This window comes from Lytechinus pictus, chromosome 17, assembly GCF_037042905.1.
Source record: "Lytechinus pictus isolate F3 Inbred chromosome 17, Lp3.0, whole genome shotgun sequence".
Classification (NCBI taxonomy): Eukaryota; Metazoa; Echinodermata; class Echinoidea; order Temnopleuroida; family Toxopneustidae; genus Lytechinus; species Lytechinus pictus.
This window is the reverse complement of record NC_087261.1, coordinates 16313336-16336108: the sequence shown is the minus strand read 5'-3', so window position 1 is coordinate 16336108 and position 22773 is coordinate 16313336. Positions and strand designations below refer to the sequence as shown.

The following is a 22773-nucleotide window of genomic DNA, read 5'->3' as shown; positions in this document are numbered from 1 at the left end:
ATTGCCGTTTTGTATTTTTAGGAGAGGGGACTTGGATCACGAGTAATAGTACTCCTCGTTATCCAAGTCCCCTCCTATGAGAAATTGGACAGTCTTAACACGGGAAGGGGACTCGGATCACGAGGAGTAATAAGACAGTTAAATAGTGTTTTTAATGTGATTTTCATTGATTTTAATGATTCTTATTATCAAAAATATTCATTTATCATCTCTAGGAAACTGTCTAAAAGTGGCAGAGTGGTTTTGAAGAGGAGGGAAATGAGGGGTAGATGAATATCAACGGGTTAATTGCCGTTTTGTCATATTTTAGGAGAGGGGACTTGGATCACGAGTAATAGTACTCCTCGTTATCCAAGTCCCCTCCTATGAGAATTTGGACAGTCTTAACACGGGAAGGGGACTCGGATCACGAGGAGTAATTAGACAGTTAAATAGTGTTTTTAATGTGATTTTCATTGATTTTAATGATTCTTATTATCGAAAATATTCATTAATCATCTCTAGGAAACTGTCTAAAAGTGGCAGAGTGGTTTTGAAGAGGAGGGAAATGAGGGGTAGATGAATATCAACGGGTTAATTGCCGTTTTGTATTTTTAGGAGAGGGGACTTGGATCACGAGTAATAGTACTCCTCGTTATCCAAGTCCCCTCCTATGAGAAATTGGACAGTCTTAACACGGGAAGGGGACTCGGATCACGAGGAGTAATAAGACAGTTAAATAGTGTTTTTAATGTGATTTTCATTGATTTTAATGATTCTTATTATCGAAAATATTCATTTATCATCTCTAGGAAACTGTCTAAAAGTGGCAGAGTGGTTTTGAAGAGGAGGGAAATGAGGGGTAGATGAATATCAACGGGTTAATTGCCGTTTTGTATTTTTAGGAGAGGGGACTTGGATCACGAGTAATAGTACTCCTCATGATCCAAGTCCCCTTCTATGAGAAATTGGACAGTCTTAACACGGGAAGGGGACTCGGATCACGAGGAGTAATAAGACAGTTAAATAGTGTTTTTAATGTGATTTTCATTGATTTTAATGATTCTTATTATCGAAAATATTCATTTATCATCTCTAGGAAACTGTCTAAAAGTGGCAGAGTGGTTTTGAAGAGGAGGGAAATGAGGGGTAGATGAATATCAACGGGGTTAATTGCCTTTTTATTTTAGAGGGGGGACTTGGATCACGAGGAGTAATTATGCAGACATTCTTTTTACCTAACGAAATAAAGCAATGGAGACTGTTAAGAGGGAGATGCAATTTGATTTATTTAGTAAAAACGTGATAGACGAAATAAAGCAAAATCATAAGAAACATATATATGAAAAGAGATTTATTTAGCATAAAAAGTACGACGAAATAAAGCTATAAGGACTGAAAAAGAAGTAGATGCAATCCTGATTTATTTAGTAAATTAGGAATCAACGAAATAAAGCAATGGAGACTGAAGAGGGATCTAGGGCCTATTGATTTATTTAGTAAAAACGTAGACGAAATAAAGCAAATTTTATATTGTGAGAAACATAAAGATGAATATAATCCTGATTTATTTATAAATTATATGAAAAGTACTAGTTTACGGAATAAAGCAATAGAGATTGAAAAGAAGTAGATGCAATTCTGATTTATTTAGTAAATAAGGAATCAACGAAATAAAGCAATTGAGACTGAAGAGGATATAAAGTTAGGGCTTATTGATTTATTTAGTAAAAACGTAGACGAAATAAAGCAAATTTGATATTGCAAGAAACATAAAAAGATGAATATAATCTTGATTTATTTATATAAAAAGTAATAGTTTACGAACTAAAGCAATAGAGAATGATGCAAATTCTGATTTATTACGCCAATAAAGTGGAGACTGAAAAGAGACAAGTTACCCAAGTATAACACACAACTACGAGGTTGGTAGAGACAGGTAGGACATGTTTTACGTTGTGAAAAATTGTCCGTGGATCCGAGTCAACGGGGACTTGGATCACGATAAGGCCCAAAATATTATAAAATATCAGACATGGAGTCCTCAACTTGAAGGCTAGTTAGGCGCGATCGCGAGGCCGAGGGGGTTCGATTTTCGGCATTCACTTTCATTCCTGACATTGACAAACAAATTAATGGGTTAGTGGGACTATCACAGAAAAATTCTCACACAATTAATTTAGTTTTAAGTTGGTTCCATATAACATCATTAAAGCTTCAATTACCAGAGCATTCGGCACGCCAGTTTTTGATTCTCCGCCACCTCCTGCAACGAGAAAATGTGTGTCATCCACGCATTTTATGACATATGGAGGAAAATCGGTCTCTCCTATGCAAGTTGCCATCTTGTCCACGAAAGCAGTAATTGAATTCGCTGCTCCTACAGTACATCTCGCGCCGAGCCAGCTAGCTAGCTAGCTCCAGCCGCCCGTCGCGCGTCGCCAATAGGCCTAGGCTGGCCTAGGCCTTGCTAACTTATAACGCCGGCCAGCGAAAAATATTTGCCATGGTTATTTTAGACGCGACGGCCGAGGAATGGAGGAGTAAACCGGCCAAACCGGGGTGTAAGTAGACCCTTATTATCGTTGTTTTGTCATTTTAATCTGTTGATCCTTTATTGTGCCTTCGTATTTCATGATTGCCTTGCTTTCTATTACCATAAAGACAACATTTTTATTCTAGATTAAAGCTGAATGGGTGTGTTTTTAGTTGCGCAGCTCAGGCTCAGCAGCCGCAACTGACTCCTCGGACTGAGTCGCAGTCCTCCAGTCCGAGCCCGGGGGGCGGGCCCGGGCCGGGCGGGGAGAGTGATTAGAATATCTGACCCCAGCGGGCGGCCGGGCACTTGCACGTACTAATCCAAAAATTGCGAGGTCTGTATGCGCAGTGTACAGTAATGAAGAAGAATTAGATGGAGAAAGGAGAAGAGGAGGAAGAAGAAGAAAAAGGAAGAATTAAAAAGCTAGTACACGTACTAGTAGGAGAAGAAGAAAGAGGAGGAAAAATGAAAGAGAGGAAGAAAAGAGACGAGGAGGAGAAGAAAAGGGAGTAGAAGAAGATGAAGGAGAGGAAGAAGAAGGAGGGGGAGAATAAGAGGAAGGAGAAGACGAAGAAAAGGGAGTAGAAGGAGAGGAAGATGAAGAAGAAAAAAGAAGAGGAGGAAGAAGTTACTTGAGTTGTAGGAGGAAAGGAAGGAGGGGAGAGAAAAAAGAAGGAGGAGAAAAAATAGATGGAGGAGGAGGTGAAGAAGAAGAAAAAAGAGAAGAAGAAAAGGGAGAAGTAGTCTAGAACTTAGAAGAAAAGAGTGTAGAAGAAGGAGAGGAAGAAGGAGGAAAAATTGAAAGAGAGGAAGAAAAGAGACGAGGAGGAGAAGAAGAGAAAAGGGAGTAGAAGAAGGAGGAGGGAGAAGGAGAGGAAGAAAGAAGATGAGGAAGTTGAAGAAGGAGGGGAAGGAGAAGAGGAAGAAAAGGGAGTAGAAGGAGAAGAAGAGGAGGAAGAAGTTGTAGAAGGAGGAAAAAGAAGGAGGCGGAGAAAAGATAGTAGATGGAGGAGAAGGTGAAGTAGAAGAAAAAAGAGAAGTAGAGAAGGGAGAAGAAGTAGAAGGAGTCTAGAAGAAAAGGGGGTAGGAGAAGGAGAGGAAGAAAAAACAGGAGGAGGAATTTGAGTTTATACTGATTTTAACATCAAAATTTGATCAAGTGCCTAATTGAAATAAAATATCTGCATATTTTGGGCTAGTTTGTATACATGTATTACAAACCTCAAGAATGAAATGGGCTGAAGTTTTCATGATCTTAGTAGGTTTCTAATATCTGTTTTATGTCAAGTAGTGCTGAAACAGCACATTACCAAGAGATGGCGCAAGATCAGGACGTGACAAACCCGCTTGCCCGGGGCAAGTGAAAATGACGTACTGGCAAGCATTTCTTAAAGTCAATTGCCCGATCAGGCAAGTGGTTGATTGGGAAATAAAATAATAAAATATCAGTAGACCCTCTAAATTTCATCTTTTGCCCCAGTTTTGGGTAATCACAACTATCTCTCATATTATGTCAAACCAATAAAGAAAAAAAGTGGAAACTGATGTAAAATCAGCGCCAATTACCAATAATCCCGGGGGGGCCACTTACATTGACGAGTGGATACCATGCGCGACCAAAAAAACACGTAAAAAGGATGTCCTTTTCACGATAGGGCACGTTACGTACGTAACGTGATAAGGGTGTCAAAAACACAAAAATAATGAAAAAAGGGTGTCTATTTCGCTAGGAAAATTACGTGTTTAGGGTCGAATTTGCGGGAATGATAAAACAAAATTAAAATGTTTTTATAAAGGATGTCCATTTTGCCCCAACACTTCGTGTTTAGAGTCCGATTTGCGCGAGGTGTAGAAAGTGGGGTCGTACTAAACCAAATAAGGTAAAGCCGACGACCGATGGACCCATAACAATAAAACATTCCTGTACTTGTTTAGGGGTTCATTTCAGGGAATATTTGCCAAGAGTATCGTTTTGTTTCCAATACTTGTTAAGGGTAGGGTTTCACGCGCCAATACTTGTTAAGGGGTGCATTTTCAGAATATGGAAATTACGTGTTTAGGGTGCTTTTCGAGACCCCATGGTCGCGCATGGTATCCACTCGTGAATGGAAGTGGCCCCCCCGGGCCAATAATTTATCGCCAGGTACCTCATTCAGAAAACCGTGCCATCGCATCTTACGTTCTATGTGTGCAATGACTGCGCATGCGCTACTATCTTGCACAATTTGCCGATGAAAACCCCCCCCAAAAAAAAAACCCACTAAAAGTGGCTAAAATTTCGCATTTTGCAAAAATCCATGAAATGGCCATCTATTTTCCATATTACCTTGAAATTGTTTTGATTTAGTTGGAAACAACCGAAAAAATGAAGAATATTCAGCTCTTTCTTGACTCTGATGTATGATGATGTTACACTCGGTAAATGTTTTTAAATTATTGTGGTCCCACATGTAGACTTTCATGGTGTTGACCAAGTGTAAAACGATCAACGATCGTTTTCTGTTGTTGCAACACCATGGAAAAAAACCCATGAAAGTCTGCATGCGGGACTACAATAAAAAAATATTGAACGAGTGTAACATAAAATGATGAAGAAAAGACAATGATAGAGGTGAATATTCTTAATTTTCTTGATAGTTTCCAACTAATTTGTAAAAAAGATCAAGGAAATATGGAAAATAAATGACCATTTCATGGATTTAAAGATGCAAAATGTGAAATTTTAGCCACTCCACTTTTAATGATTTCTTTTTTACTTTTTTTTCACATAAAACAATATTTTTCAGAATAAATAAAGAGCTGAATATTTTTCACCGGCTTTCTTTATAGTTTCCAACTAAATCAAAACAATTCCAAGGAAAAATGGCAAACAGATAACCCTTTCGTGGATTTAAAGATGCAAAATATGAAATTTTAGCAACTTTTGGTGAAGTTTTTTTTTTAACTTAAAAACGCCCATTTCTAAATAGCTAAAAAAAATCAAAATAAACGTAATGACTCAGGCCTAGGTTGCTGAAAATAAACTTTTAAATGTGTGACAGTGTTCTTTTATACTGTACATGATTCTCAATTGTTGTTATTTGGTATGACCTTTAAAAATAAGAGAAGTGCCGTCATAATAAAAAAAATTCTAAAAAAAATTTGGCAAGCAATTTTTTCTATCGGGCAAGCCAAAAAAAAATTGTAGAGGCCTGTTGGCAAGATTTAAATTCATACATGTATGATGTATCTGTATGTTTCTTTATAATATCCAGTCACTGAATTTGTATTATAAGGTACATGTAGTGCTTAAATTACCATTTCATAATAAAAATATATCCTAGAGCTAGCTACCAAACAATTCCTATGTCAAATTCAAATGGTTGAAAAAGAAATCAATTACCATAAACTGTAAGATCGGAATGCATGCTGGGAGATGTTAATTGTTTGTTCACTACTCAAGGATGATTTGCATTATTGGCCCCTGAACCAAAATTAGATGGGCTTTGATTTGAATGAAAAAATCAGCATTCCATACTCTATTTCTCTTTCTCTCTCTCTCTACCTCTCTTTCGCAAACTAAATTATATGAAAGTCCTGAAGTAATGAGCAATCTTGTTGCAGAAACCACAATTCATTGAAGACTAGTGTTGCAATCTGAATTGCTAGAAGGGTATATTGATTTTCATTATTAAAATCAATGTTTTGAAGGGGAAAATCTGGGAAGTCCTTCCCATTATTCTGTCTCCAAGAAATTTCATGAGAGATTCATTGAAGAAAGGAATGAGACTGAATGTTTGGCCTAGACATACATGTACAGTAGTTGTACTTGGGTTGAATTGAATGTCTCATTTTGAAATGTACATGTAGTGTGTCTAGTGGAGACGGAATGTTTTATTTTTTCAAACCTTGTGAGGTTTCAGTGGAACATGATTTTTATATACATGTATAGGCCTATATATTTTTTAAAATTCTATTGTTCCGTTTTCCTTCATACTCTGATGATGGGAATCAAAATTATCTTTTGTGAAGTATCACGAGAACATAATTTGTTCACATTGAATGTGAACCAGAAATATTACATGGGGGCTCGGGGCGACGTTTCCCCCAAAATAATCAAAAGAGCCCTGGGAAATCCCCATTAACTGCAATGTTAAAAGGACAAGTCCATCCCAACAAAAAATTAATTTGAATAAAAAGAGAAAAATCCATCAAGCATAACACTGAAAATTTCATCAAAATCAGATGTAAAATAAGAAAGTTATGACATTTTAAAGTTTCAATTAATTTTACAAAACAGTTATATATGCACATCCGGACGGTATGTAAATGAGGAGACTGATGACGTCATCCACTCACTATTTCTTTTGTATTGTATGAAATATGAAATATTCTAATTTTCTCCTCATTGTCATGTGAAACAACTGGTATTTCCTCCCTGAACATGTGGAAATAGCATTGTTATACTATATGGTTTGGACAATTTGGTCCTTATTGTCAAATTTGTAAAAAATGAAGTATTGTCGCATTTCATAGGTTGGGTATGCAAAAAGGGTGGCGTGTGAACAATTTTCCACACGGTGCCGTGGATAAATTGTTGCTACATCACAGCATCTTGACCAAATTTAATGAGTAAGATCTCATTTTGAAGCTAGAATTATAGGCTAAATATATTACTATGAATTGGATCAATACAATATCAGGAACAAAAACTATAGCACATTAAGTTTGAAGTAACAGGGGTGGCGGAGCCGGTGGATGAGGTGAATGATAGAATATTAATTAAACCTAATTAACAACATATAATATGACTGTTATCCTCATATTTCTGGGTGTTTTAAAGCAGGGAACAACTAAATGTCATAAAAATTTGACAATTTTGAAAATATGCAGCAATGAAATACATGTGTATGTCAGCTCTGATCTGCAACCTAATCAATTAGTAAACCGGAGAAATTTGGTTAATTATCTAATTTGTAATCTTAATTTTTAGTACAAATGTTGTGTATCATTGCAACAAACATTTCTACCCATGATGTTGTCATTTTGCCAAGCATATAAATACAGTGACAGGTATTTTTGGGGCAAAAATGTTACATTAAATACTGTTAATTAATTAGTATAATAAATATGCATACAATAATAGAAAATTATTCGATTTTTGGTACAGATTTAATTATTGATGTTTCAAGATTATAAATGCAAAATACTAGGGTGATCCAATGTTGCATTAACTTTTGACACCATTTTATGTGCAGCAGGTCCAATTTGAGAAAAACGCATTTCAAAATTCACATTTACATCGACGTCTATGTAATAATTAGCTGTTAATTAGTCATTTTAAGGAAAAATAAAGGTATTGGAGACTTAAAACTTTTTCATTATTTAGAGAATGGTAATAGCTATGACATATAAAAAAATAATTTTTTTGACCATTTTTACCCTGTTCGCGAAATTGGACCACCTTATGACATGCGACCATAATTCAAACAATAAAAAACAAAAGAAATAGTGAGTGATGGACATCATCGACTGACTCATTCGCATGACACTGAGTTGTGCATATATCACTTTTTTAAGAAAAATAAGCGTAACTTTAAACTGCCATAACTTTCTTATTTTACATTAGATTTTGATGAAATTTTCAGTGTTATGCTGGTTTGATTTTTCTCTATTAAAATCAACATTTTTCTGGGATGGACTTGACCTTTAATAATATGCAACATATATATATGTTTCTAAGCGCTGCATACGTACTACTGTATTACCTCGGCTTTAGCACGGCTACCCTGATCGGGCACATCGAGCATTCAAGGAATTCCTTCCTAACGGGTACCCATTTACTACACCTGGGTCGAGAGTGACAAATGTAGATAGAAGCCTTGCCAAAGGACGCTAGTGCTGCGGTGGGATTTGAACCCCGGACCTTGTGGTTCAGAGTTCAAAGACTTATCCACTGAGCCACAACACCTCTATGTAAGCAGTGGGTTGTGAAAAGTAGGCCCAGAATATTAAAATGTGTAGTTTTTCTCCTGAACCAAAGGACCCATAATCAACAGATGTACACATGCATTGCCCTTTTATCACAAATCTTTGTGAGGTACTTTCTTCTGAAAGTGTAGGATGAATATCAATCAGTTGTTTATTTTTTTCTTGTTTTCCTCGTGATAATGATTAAAATTGGAATTGTATTATAATCAATTATTTTTGTGAGTTATCAAGGGAATTTATTAAATGTTCAAATTTTTCTGAAGGAAAATACTTCATCTTCCCTTTTGAATGTCTCTCCTCCCCCTACCTGAGTTTTATAATTAATGATAATTGTATCATATTGCGAATCAATGTATTAAATGTGGTCAAATTGATTACAAAGTGGTAACCACCCATACATGCACCCTCAGAATGATATTTTATTACAATTGTCCTCTTTTTTTTAATTATTTCAGATATGCATAAACAGAACTTTGTAGTTGACCTGTCATGATAGTGACCAGGAAATCTGTTTTCTTCAAGAGAATTTATCTGGAGTCATGTCTATCAGACATTGCAGTCTTCGACTAAACCTATTATGAATGAGCATGGCAAGATCTGGAACGATTGATATTACAATATTAAGCCACTTTAAAGGGAATCATCTCCAGCATTACAGAGGGTTCACCGGAATGTGGTCATCCAGATAACAAAGTTTTGATTTGAGAACATCAGAAAGAGGATTTAATTTGCAGAATCCTCCTCAACTACTGGAGCAGGTAGATACTTGCGGACGATCTTGCCAAAATGGTGAAACTAACGATAGACCTTATCGCACGCTCGTCCGCGAATGCGCGGAAGAAGAAAGACGAGGGGTTGTCAACGTACCTCAAGAAACTCACCCATCTTTATTTCTCCGAGAAGAACATTGATGAGATTGTAAGTACATCATAACTTGTCAGCCAATTAAGATTTTTTTTAAATGCTTTGGGGGATGAGGTGGGGGGGTAGAAGTTTCTGTTTTGACATACTCATTTCTGACTCTCGATGCAAGAAAACTGTATGTAATTGATCCATTTCCAATGAACTGTGATATGCCAATTATGATTGTTACCAATTTTAGGATTGGGTGAAAGATAGATTGATATTAACAGTCTTAGGAAAGTTTAATTTCCATATTGCTCCATTTATTTTCAACTCAGAGAGCCATTTTGATGCTTTTTATGTTTGAAATTTGATATTTTACAGACTTGGTTTTATTAGAAAAAGGTCTCAAAATGAAACCTCTAAATTGGCTGCTCAACTGACCACTATGCACTGTCTACTGGATTTCTTAGTTCACCTAGAGCTGTCAAATATTTGTCATGGTTTTAAGCTATAAAATCATGAGCCTATGTAAATGGATAGTGAGTTGTGTGACATGTTTTGGAACAATAGCTCCTAAAAATAAACACTTCACTGTGGATGAAGGCATCTATTGTAAATAAGAAAGGCTGGTCCTTTTCTAGCCATTTGAAAGCTAAACCAGAAACAAGTCCTGAGCAAATATACATGTACATTAACCCTTCAGTTACAGTAGAGGGGATCTAGAACGATTGAATGATTTCTTTTCTTTTGTGAGAAAAACAATATTTAAAAAGAGAAAAGACAATCTTTATAGTGAGAAATGTATGAAGAAGAAATCGGGAAAACAGCATTACTACATACATGTATAGGGAACCCATGACTGAATATATATACAGTTTTGTACATACTTTTTTTATGTATTTCTTTATTTACATGTACACCCTGTTTCACAACAGTGCCTTGTTTTATAGCTCTAGCTGAACACAATTTTATGGTTACTTTGCCATTATACAGTGCGTCCCACAAAAAACAAAACCGAGGTTTAGCGATGATTTATCATAACTTAATCACAAATACAATAAACAAATGACCTATCATTGTAAATCTTTATAGAATGTCCTCTTTCAGCTGGTATAACATACAAGATTTTTCATCCACGCATAAAAACAATTTGAAGAAAGGATAGCAAAAAGTCATTTGGTGGGGGTATCAAAATTTCAAAAAGAAAATCACATGCCTAAAAAGTTCAATATCTGCTCTTTAATTTGATAGTTAAATCGCAGAAAATGGTCAAGAAATGACAAGTTATGTTTCTTCAAAACAATGCTTGCATTTCCGTAATTTCATGAAACATGTGTTTTCACCGGTTTCCCACCGAAGCTATCGCACAGTTAACAAAAGACTTTCTGCATGCCTGATCGTCAACAAAACGGAGTGTCGAGTATTAAAGTCTAAGAGCTATCCTGTAAAACCTCTTCACTTTATGAAATTATTGGAATTCAAGCCGTATTTCAAATAATCAGAACATTGTTATTTCTTGACCATTTTCTGTAATTGAGGTATCAAATTAAAGAGCAGATATTGAACTATTCAAAAATGTGATTTTCTTTTTTAAACTCAGATACTGCCCGCCAAGTGCTCACTCATGTACGAATGAGGAATACTCTAAGTTATTTCAAATGAAAAAGGAGACCTTAAGCTTTACAATGATAGGTCATTGTCTATTGTATTTGCGATTAAGACATGATAAGTCATCTATAGTTTCGTTTTTTGTGGGATGCACTGTACTGTACTGTAGTTGCCATGGAAACCTTGAGTTTGATTGGTTTTTTTTTTTTCTCCATACAGGATGATCTATCCCAATGTCGGAGCCTCTCCGTCCTCTATCTCTATGACAACAACATCTCAGTCATCAAGAATCTTGGCTTTGCCGGTAATCTTACCCATCTCTATCTACAGAACAACCAGATCACAAGATTGGAAAATCTCACTCCCTTACACAAACTGTCGAAATTGTGAGTAATCTCAAGAGATTATTGAACCAGTGACTTTTGATTGATGATAAGACCCTGTTCTCAGTATACATTCTAAGACTAGTTTACTGAAAACTGGTTTAGGAAATCAGTGTGGAAAATCGCTTTGCGAGCATTCTCATCTGATCACCCGAAAGTGGTATCGCGAGGTGGTTTTTCAAAGTGGTTTGGAAGATCGCTTCCAAGACCGCTTCAGCTTCAAGTGATCTCATTACTTGTTAAACTAGTTTTAGGACGACAAAGAGAACGGGGTCTGTATAGATACATCCGAAAGTAGTTAAATGCATGGTGTAGCCTGCTTTAATAACAACATCTCACAAATGGCAGATCGAGATCGGGTGCATTAACATAAATTTAATTGTGTGAAATCATGAAATCTCTTAAACTGAAAGCTATTTTATTAAAGGTCAAGTCCACCCCCAGGAATATGCTGACTCAAATAAATAGTGAAAAATCAAACTAGCATAGTGCTGAAAATTTCATCAAAATCGGATGTAAAATAAGAAAGTTATGACATTTTATTAAAAGTTTCGCTTATTTTTCACAAAACAGTGATTTGCACAACTAGGTGAGTCAGTCGATGATGTCCATCACTCACTATTTCTTTTGTTTTTATTGTTTGAATTATACAATATTTCATTTTTTACATATTTGACAATAAGGACCAACTTGACTGAACCATATAGTTTTAAACAATGCTAATTCCACATGTTCAGGGAGGAATTAATTGTTGTACTAGACAATGAGGAGAAAATTAGAATATTTCATATTTCATATAATAAAATATAAAAGAAATAGTGAGCGGATGACGTCATCAGTCTCCTCATTTGCATACCGACCAGGATGTGCATATAACTGTTTTGTGAAATTAAGCGAAACTTTAAAATGTTATAACTTTCTTATTTTACATCCGATTTTGATGAAATTTTCAGTGTTATGCTTGATGGATTTTTCTCTTATTATTAAAATCAACTTTTTGTTGGGGTGGACTTGTCCTTTAAAGCTTGAATCAGAAAAAGGGTTCCATGACATTTGCTATGGCGACAATTGCTCTGATGAAAATCTGCACATCATCCCTCTGAGATATTAAAACTGGATTGATTACTGCAGGAGCATATGTACCGGAAAGAGATCTCATATTTTTCACACCTGGTTGGAATGCCATGCTTGTATTGCCAATTTTTAAGCGAATCATTAATTATGCATTTGAGTAATCTGCATTCATTCTCATACAGATTCAATGAAAGAAACAAATTAAGCAAAGAACACAAAAGAACTGCTGATGAGCCATCCCTTTTGTACAAAAGGTCATTTTATCTTGATTAAATAACATGACCAATTTTTCTGTGCAACTTGGTTTTGACATCAAAATTTCACACTTTTCTTGCTTATTGATGCATAAACTTTGCTTTGAGTACAGTATCATATTAGGTACATTGAAATAAGAAGAAAACCTTTTTATTTTCTTAATAAAAAATATGTATTTTTAAGCATGAACACACATTGATACAAATAATGCTTAAAGGACAAGTCCACCCCAACAGAAAGCTGATTTGAATAGAAAGTGAAAAATCAAACAAGCATAACACTGAAAATTTCATCAAAATCGGATGAAAAATAAGAAAGTTATAATATTTTTAAGTTTCGCTTAAATTCTAAAAACAGTTATATGCACATCCTGTTCGTAATGCAAATGAGGGGACCGATGACATCACCCACTCACTAATTCTTTTGTATTTTGTTATATGAAATATTTTGATTTTATTGTCATTGTCATGTGCTTGTCATGTCATTCCTCCCTGAACACGTGGAATTCCATTATTTTAACATTTTGTGGTTCAAGCAAAGGGGTCCTAATTGTCAAATTCGTAAAAATTGAAATATTGTTTAATTCAAACAATAAAAAACAAAAGAAATAGTGAGTGAGTGACATCATTGACTCTCTCATTTGCATATCATTGAGTTGAGCATAGAACTGTTTTGTGAAAAATAAGCGAAAGTGTAAAATGTCATAACTTTCTTATTTTACATCCGATTTTGATGAAGTTTTCAGTGTTATTCATGTTTGATTTTTCTCTATTTATTGAAATCAACTTTTTTCTGGGGTGGACTTGACCTTTAAAGCATTTTTATATATGTCATGTACATGATAAAAGAGCAGTGTAAGATATGCCTTCACCAAGATTCCTTTGCCGGGAATCGAACCCTGGACTTTCATGTGTTAACCAGGTGCTTTAGACCACAAGGCCATCATGATGGAAATAAGATATCAGAAATCAGTTTCCTATGCTGGCAAAACTTACATGTACTAAGAACCTCTGTTGCTTTTTTTATGTGACACATTATATACAGAAACGTAGAGTTATAAATTTTTGGGGAGTTTAGAGTTGTTTTATAAAACTGCAACTGATATTAGGAGTGGGCTATAAGGTACATGTACATGGGTCAAAAATACTTTTTTTGTCAATTTGATATGGCAACAGTTTCTTACTGATATTCATAATTATTCATAATACATTTTTTACCCCGTGAAATATCAGATATGTAGGTGGCAATAAGATAGCTATCCTGGAGGGTCTGGAGAAGTTACAGGAGTTGAAAGAGCTTCACATGGAGCATCAAAGGTTACCAACGGGAGAACGACTGCTGTTTGAGCCAAGGACGCTAGTTGCATTATCGGTAAGAAATGTTACCTCAAGGGGAACGGGTCCTGTTTGATCCAAGCACACAGGGTGCGAAGTCACAAATGTGACACGGGGAGCGTCTCATCAACAATTTTGTCCGACAAGTTGTCAGACCTGACATCTTTCCTAGATTTTGATTGGCCGAGAGGCACTGTTACTATGGTAACTGTCGTATAAACAAGATTTGTCGGATGAAAGTCCTTTCATGAAATGTTCCCCTGGGATCCATTTCATAGAAAATTGCTATGATAGCAACTCTTGTTAGAATATCATCTGTCATTGGAAGAGCCAATCAAAAAGCAGAATTTTCACCGTTTTAATGGTAGTCGACATTCCAGCAAGACTTGCTATCATAGCAACTTTTTATGAAATGGGGCCCAAGGGGGTGTTTCACAAAGATTTAAGTATGACTTGCACTTAAATGCTGACGCGTACATGATACGAAACGCACAATCTTATTTATTGATACACAGTAGTGCACGTCCTCTCGCCACGATCTGACCAATGCGGTCAAGCCTTGGCATTTAAGTTTGACTCTAAATCATACTTTGTGAAGCACCCCCCCCCCCCCCCCCCCCCCCCGGTCTCCATAACTTATAGGTTTGATTGTATGGGGGTTCTGATGATTTTCTTTTAAAAGAGAAGGATGTGGAAACAAATCTGAGCCTTGTCTTCCTTCAGCAATAGCACTTCAGAAAGAATTATTTTCTTGATAGATGGCACTACACGTTGTGGAGCGTGGTGGCCCAGTGGTTTAGTCTCCAGACTTACATGTAGAAACAAAGGGTCGTGGGTTCAAATCCCATCCATGGTGTTATTTCTTTCAGCCATGAAGTCAATCCATAATTTGCTTCACTCAACCCAGGTGAGGTAAATGGGTACTGGTAGGAAGCTATTTCTTAAAAAAACTGTGAGCATCGGAATCTGTAGCCAGCTTAATAGCCAGGGTGATATAGGAGCGCCGTGTCCACCTAACAAAGTGTGCTATATAAATACCCAATAGTATTATTTATATTACACTGTATATTAATACCTGTTCTTTATGGACGAATTAACAAACTTTACGGTGGTTTTGAAACCATTGGTTGAACCGTGGTTAAGTAAGATTTCCTGTTTAAATTATGCTTAATTTACAGCATATATTGAACGAATGTCCAATGCTGCTGCAAGCCTTTTTCTCAGTGCGCCAAATGACGCCTGTTGCCATGGTTAAGCCACATGCTATTTTATTTGAGGGTCCTCTGTTTTGAAGAGTGGACTCATTATTTCAAAACGATGGACTCATGAATAAAATAGCATGGATAACCACGGTGCCACAGGCATCAATTTGGCGCACTGAGAAAAGCGTGCGTCAGTATTGGAGATTTTTATATATACGCGGTAAATTAAGTGTAATTTATGCATGAAATCTGCATGAACCATAAGTTCAACCAACCGGTTTCCAAAACCAACTTTTTTTAACCATGTCATCATCATGCTTCCTCAGATGGGGCTTCAGGTGTTGAACGTCAGTGGCAACAATCTCGAGGACATCTCAGAGCTCGGCATCCTACGTAGCATCATGCAGTTTGTTGCTTCAGACAATAAGCTTCGGGACATGAGGGCTCTCTCTGCTCTCATCAGCTCCTGGCCAAAGATATGGAGGCTGGAGCTGGTAGGCAACCCCATCTGCAACAAGGCCAAGTACAGGGACAGAGTGATAGTCATGAATACCAAAATAGGTGAGATGGGATAACCAGTCTATGTTTACTAAAAATCAGTTGATGTTCACTTTGAAAAATTTTAAAATTCATTAAAATGGAAGTTCCTGATTAATGGTGTATCAAAATTAATTTCTGTCAATAAAGGATTGGAATTTTGTATTTTATTTTATTATTGTTCTTTTTGTTTGTTGTTTGCTGAGGAATTAAGCAGACATATGGGACCACTGCTTTTGATAGGATTATGGGAGTCAAGATACTTTAAACTGTGATAGCTAGAGGGGGGTTTCAGATTCTGGTGACCACCTTGGTTTGATTTGCACTTGGTGTGCTTAGTTCCCTTTGATAAGGCATTTATCCTTACTACCAAGTCCATCAGGAGGACGTTTGGTTGCTTGCTTACAAACATTCATGCTTTCTTTATAGCAAATAGGAAAAACATCACCACCCCCCAACACTCATCAATTGTAATATTTTTTTCTGTACTTTGATCATCTTTCCTTGCAGCTGTCTTGGATGGAAGAGAGGTCAGTGAAACGGAGAAGAATTTCTTGTTGAGCTGGAAGGAAGCAAAAGACGCCAAGAAGCGGCAACGGATAGAGGAAGCCAACAGGATAATGGAGAGTAGTCAAGAAAACATTATGCAACCACGTGAGTACCATTTGACTTCATCTTCACCTCAGCTTTAGCTCGAGCCTCCAGCTACTGTTTCCAATGCTTGGTGTATCAAGGAATTTTACACATTCAGCTCACATGGATCGAGTGCACATGTTAATTTTATGAATGCAAAATTTTATCACTGCAAAGTTTGGATGTGCATGTAGTGAGAGAATTTGATATATTGTCTTTGTATTTATAAAGGAATTTACATCGAATATGAATCACACAATTTGAATTTTCTCTTTAATTTCTTAGAACGTGAGCTTCCCCCTGTCTTGCCACCCAATGGCTCCCGCTGGAATCGGGCAGCCGCCCCAAACAAGGTCTACATGATGCCCGGTATGGTCGGGGGCAAGAAGAAGTTTGATGCGGTGCTAGCCAAGTCTCACATTCCTGCCTCGGCTCCTCAGGGCACCAGAACGAACCCCCTAGATAACCTCACCCTCGGTCGGAAAAGCTTGACTGATTTAGAGCGGCCAGCTAGGTATGTCAGAAGATACAATACATTGCTACTATCATAACACTGTACCTAATGAGATAGCCATCCCACTGACATGGAGTGATTTCAAGTTCGGTGTTGAGCTTTTGGTGTTGGACTCATTTTCATATCAGCACAGCACCAAACTTAAAATGAAACTAGTCAACACAAGGTGTTGAGCAGTCAATAATGTGGTTTGGTATTAGGTTTACCGGTAGGTCAGTTTTTACATTAGCACAGCACCAAACTTGAAATGAAGCTAATCCTGGGATGAGTCTCAGAAGGTTTTGAGTATTCAAAAATGTGGTTAGGTGTTAGTGTTAGGTTGGTTTTTCATTAGCACAGCACCAAACTTGAAATGAAGCTAGTCCTGGGATGAATTTCAGGAGGTGTCGAGTATTCAATAATGTGGTTTGGTGTTAGTGTTAGGCCAGGTTTACACCATCACAGTTCTAAACCTAAAATGAAGCAGGTCCTGGGACAATTCTCACTGCTTGATTTGTTTTCAATGATGTGGTTTGGTGTTTATAGTGGTACCCCAGGCTGATAATAATGATTTGAACAGATTAAGAAAAATCAGACAAACAACACACTGAAAATTTCATCAAAATCAGCCACGGAATAACAAAGTTATGGCATTTTAAAGATTTGCATTGTTCGGGGGAAACAGTTCTATGCATGTCTTCATGAATATTCAAAGAGCAAACTGATGATGTCATATCCCCACTTGTTCTTTGTATTTTATTATATGAAATCAGGTTTATTCAAATTATTTCCTCCAATAACTAAAAAAAAATTGGATGAACAACTGATTTAATACATTAGATATTCATTGCTGCAACTTATTTCATTGTAAGGAAGACATATTATTAAGGTATGTATGAAAAAAAATATATGAAAAATAATTTCATGTAATAACATAAGAAAAAGGGAAGTGGGGATGTGACATCAGTCCACCTATTGAATATTCATGACAACATTCATATAATTGTTGCTAAACTTTAAAATTCAACGTTCTTATGTGTTATCGGATTTTAATATAAATATGTTTAGCCTGGAGTACCCCTTTAAAGTGTTAGGTCAGTTATTACATTAGGACAGCACCAAACGTCAAATAAAGCTGGTCGTTATTTGAATCTCAGGAGGTGTTTAGCAGTCACTAATGTGATTTGGTGTTTAATATTGTTAGGTCAGTTTTAACCTCAGCACAGCACCAAACTCAAAAAATAAGCTGGTCCTGGGCTGAATCTCACCAGGGTCCCGTAACACAAAGGTTAGCGATTGATCGTATGCTTGATTATCACGATTGATTGTACATTGTAGTCAATGGAATCAATCGTAGAAAAATATTCTACGATAATTGCGAAGTTTTGTGTTACGGGCCCCAGGTGTTAAGCTGTCAATAATGTGGTAACTTGCATCATTTTTGTATAAAATTCACATTGGGTGCTGAAGCGAGGGTTGAGAACCTGAACTTTGCATCCAACACTAACACCACCACTAAACTTGAAATCACCCATGGTGTAGTATCTTCATTGTTTTCCCAGATAAATGGCTGGGATTTGCATAGGACATCACTTGATAAATTGTTAAGTTGTCAAAGCAAAACAAAAATGAATCCACACAAAAAATTTAGATGTTGGTTTTCATCAGCATAGGGGCAATAGAAATGTATATATGAATAATACAGGGATGAATAAATCGTGCATGTCTTTGTGCCCCCCCCCCCTTGATAATTTTTTCCTGTTATTAGGTGCATGAGTGATATCAGAGTTTCATGTATCATACCAAAGTTGTTTGTCTTCAAACACTTACTTTTAAACTGTTGTAACAATCTTTAAAATGAGTTAAAACAAAGCCAATATAATAACCAACCATGTATTTATATATATGAAATAAAAATTATATGCTAAATGATTCTGGGCCCAGTCTTACAAAGAGTTGCAATTGATCCAATCAATCACAACTATGGAAAGCCAGCAAAGTCACCATATAAAATGCATGTTTGTTTGAAAAAGAAACTTAGATATGAATGTATATCCATAATTTCATTGATTTCTTGACAATTTGGTGTGTTCTCCTTTATTTACAAAGGACATTATGCAATTTCCTGTAGAAAAAATTATGACACCGATGGATTTCCATAGAGTTACGATTGATTGGATCAATCGTAACTCTTTGTCAGACCCCTGGTTGAATGAAATAAGCATGTCATTCTTGTTGAGTTAGACTCTTTTTTTTTTTAGCTATAATAATACACTCTCCTACCTGTGCTTATATGCGTTGGTGATATTCAGTGTGCTTGCTTTTAAGCTATGATTTCACTGTTTTTAAAAATCATTTATCTTACTTCAATATCTAGATCTTTTTCCTTGATGATATATTAACAACTAACCTTAATTTTAAAGACTTTTATATTGAATTATCGCTTGCTTCAACTAATTGGGGGTATATTTACATTGGTGTATTAATATTTCTAAATGTTTCTCTTTTAGGAGTATGCCGATCCCTCCGCAAGCTCCGGTCTTCCTACCCGATGAGCCTACAATGAATGGCTTGCCTAATGGAGAACTGGACTTCAATCTCACTGGACATGTCATTTCTATCACCTAGTACACCCCTACTATCTTGAAATGGACTCTCCCAGCATACTGAAATAGCAATGGGTGTTGGATCAATCTATTGTGAGAAGAGGGGATATTTTTATGTCAGTAAATATTGATGGATTGGCATACCTATTTTGTGAATGATGCCTTTATCCTTGAATTTCCTGTGATGTAAAGTGGACTATTCTTGTACATTGAACAAGATATCTTTATTGAGGAAGTCTTGCGAATGTAGAAAAAGATCTTGTAATAACAAGGCATGACCTTGTTGATTAGCAACTGTCTTTAATGTAACAACCTTTCTGTCTTATTTGACTCATTGATCTCATAAAGAGAGCTTTAAAGTTCTAGTATTATATTGTCCACATAAACAGTGAACATAGTTGGCATTTGTCAATAAGATATGTTCTTCAGACAGTACTAAAGTTATTTGGTAGGCCTTCTTCAACACTATAATGTTGTAGGTCCGAGGATAAGTACCCAGACTTTGAATAATGAGGTCCAGGTTCAGATACCCCTATGGCAGTGATGTCCCTTAGCAATGCATTTTTCTACGTTTTCTGCTCTTCACCTAGGTGAGGTAAATGAGTAACTGATCGCTGTTTGTCCTTGTTGATCGACAATTTGTACCAAATAGTAAAATTGACACCTCACAATAATTCCTCCAAGTTTACCAATTATCTTTACTATATCTGTACACCTACCCTATCCCCCCCCCCTCAGAAAGAAAAAAAAATGAATTGCCTTGTTATTTCCAGTCAATTGGAAGTGTACGTTCACCCGATAAAAATTTGGATTTTTAAAAGCAGAATATTAAAATAATTTTTTTCGTTGTGGTTTGATGCAAATCAGTCAAAGAATAAAGGAGAACCGTCAACATTTAAAATTTCAACCTGAGTTTCATGGGGTCAAAGGTCAAATGATAGGATGTTATGCACATCTTTTTTTTTCAAGTTTTTGTTCAACTTGCTCTCATTTCTGTATATCTGCATCAAGTTGTGTTTAATATACTTGGTACAAATGATCTGTGGGTATTACCACATTTGTGTCCTTGAGGATGATAAGGTCAAAGGTTATACTAGGGGTCAAAAGATCATATTGCATATTCGCAAAATCAGGCGAGACTTGTGGTCCAAGAACCACCTTGTTATTCAATTTTGGTTAAATCTTGAATGTTGATTGTACAGTTCTTTATTTCTACTTGACTGACTCACATCCCCTCTTATGTTGATATGTTATTATGTTTATATATGTAGTTGCGTACATTCAATTTTATGAACTACACCTACATGTACTTATTCCGTCCATAATTTTCTGTAAAAATGATCAGTTTTTTACGACTAATCTTGCAAAACGATCCTCTTGTAAATAGAGTATAATGTATCTTTGATTTGATTTATGATATAATTATTTTGTTTGTTTGCAATATTTACAGTATTTATGATGAATTGAGAAATTCAGCAGAGCGTAGTGTATTCTTATTTGTTCATTCTGTACATATTGTTGTATTCTCCTCATTAAATGTTCTACTGCAATTTACAATCTATTTCCTTGCTGGCTGCAATGGTGATTTTTCTAATGTTAATATTAATATGAATCAGATGATTTATAATAACTGTTTACAAATTACCGAAGAATAACATATTGTAAATATGACAAGAGGGTAAATTATTTGATACTTTGAATATTTTGAATTTGTACTATCTTTGTATAATTGTGATGCACAATAATTATTTGTCATAGTACATAATTATTCAATTTTGAGATTTTTTAAAATTTATAATACACATGTGCCTTGTGACCTGTTTATATTTCTGTCTGTTATTTGACATACACACCTATGTTTTCTTGTCCAAGCTTTGAGAAATTATTCATCTTGGCTTAAATGTCAGGTTATGTGATGGAGGAGTTTGGGACATTACTTTGTCAGTCGGAAGGAAAATAGTTACACATAATACATAAAACAAGTAACACAAATTTAATTACTTTTTAAGACCAAAGTGTCTGTGATTTACAGACAACAATGCATTATGACATTGGTTTACCTGCCATTTTTCATAGCAAGAGCGTTGTCTATGAAAGTTTGCTTGGAAGAATTAATAAATTTGTCTGATGTGGGTTCGAATCCTGGCCGTGGTGTGTTTTCCTTCAGCAAGAATGGGTTCCTGGCAGGATTAATTCCTTGAATGCCCTGAGCGCCAGTGATAGAAGTGATAAAGCCGGGGTAATAATAGCAGCCCTTTGCATCCCCAGGCAAAAACCGCTTTATGAATCGAGCTATTATTATTATAATATAAACACATAAATACACCATTTTGTTTCATATCTGTATGTCATATTTTGTAAAAGTATGGTAGCCAGATGTTATTTTATTGAATACAGACATACATGTAAGTGATGGTGATTTGAACAAATATTGTCTCATATGGTACCATTCCAAGGTCACAAGTAGTATGAGTTACCTGTGCATGTGGTTGGTATACAAAGCTCTGTGCATAATCACTTGAGGAGCTGCTGAACCAATCCTTATAAAAGTTTTATGTCTGTCATATTGACTTATCTTTCCAGCGTCAAGCGATTGTATATCTAGGCCGATCTAGAACGGTACCTCATTAGATGTACAGGTGAACCAGCCATAGTCGAAGCCCTCGGGACCGCAGAAATCTCTTCTACTTTTTACTTTTATAAAGAAAAATAAAAATTGCTTTGCATAATTTGGTTTGAAATTTGCTTCAGTGATTACAGTTAGTTGATTAGTAAAAAGGAAGTTTAACTTCTGCAGAATCAACTAATTCTTTTTTTCTCATGTTAGTAATTTGATATCAGTATTTATATATATTATTAGTACTATATTATGTATGAGAATGATGTCATTGGTTTATTTTGATGATTTTATTTGGGATTATTTCACTAATTGATCATGGTGGACATTTGCAGTTTGGAGTTACTCACAAACAAGAGTATTCATTTTGAAAAGAGTTGTAGATTTACATTGATTTGAATTTTAGCTATGCATATCCATTTTCGTGATTGGTCACAACTCGTTCAGCCTTATTTTTTCACGTGCCGATTTATGCAATCCTTTCTGCAAGGTCTACCCTAGACTGTGGTGGTTTTGGGATTTCATCAATGCAGAAACTCAGAAAAATTCTTTCAATTTCCTGGATAATTTTAATTTTACATTAGTGCACCCCCCTCCCCCCCCCCAAAAAAAAAGCAAAAAGGTTTATCTAGAAAAGATTTAAAAAAACAAGTACATGTAGTCACTCTTTACAGGGGGCTGTGTCATCTCTCCTGTA

The 22773-nt window shown here is 35.9% G+C and overlaps 2 protein-coding genes across 6 annotated transcripts in view; one reads left to right on the top strand and one right to left on the bottom strand.

Moving 5' to 3' along the window:
• Window positions 1-2382, bottom strand: part of LOC129279987 (prolactin regulatory element-binding protein-like) — a 28102-nt gene extending 25720 nt beyond the window's left edge. For 4 of the 5 annotated variants that reach the window (XR_010296183.1, XR_010296186.1, XR_010296185.1 and 1 more), the window contains exon 1: window positions 2205-2360. Coding sequence is in view for 1 of the 5 variants with exons in the window: in XM_054916044.2 (XP_054772019.2) it covers window positions 2205-2324 (120 nt within the window). In the remaining 4 variants the exon portion in view is untranslated. Of the gene's footprint in view, window positions 1-2204 lie in introns of all 5 variants that reach the window. The other variant, XR_010296184.1, reaches the window with a different exon arrangement.
• A 71-nt stretch (window positions 2383-2453) lies between these two features.
• LOC129279986 (protein phosphatase 1 regulatory subunit 42-like) lies at window positions 2454-22677 on the top strand. Its single transcript, XM_054916043.2, has 8 exons — window positions 2454-2543; window positions 8944-9406; window positions 11162-11328; window positions 13887-14025; window positions 15517-15751; window positions 16238-16381; window positions 16646-16874; window positions 19364-22677. The coding sequence occupies exons 2-8, from the start codon at window positions 9275-9277 to the stop codon at window positions 19479-19481; spliced, it is 1164 nt and encodes a 387-aa protein (XP_054772018.2). The 5' UTR covers window positions 2454-2543; window positions 8944-9274; the 3' UTR covers window positions 19482-22677.
• The last annotated feature ends 96 nt before the right edge of the window (window positions 22678-22773 follow it).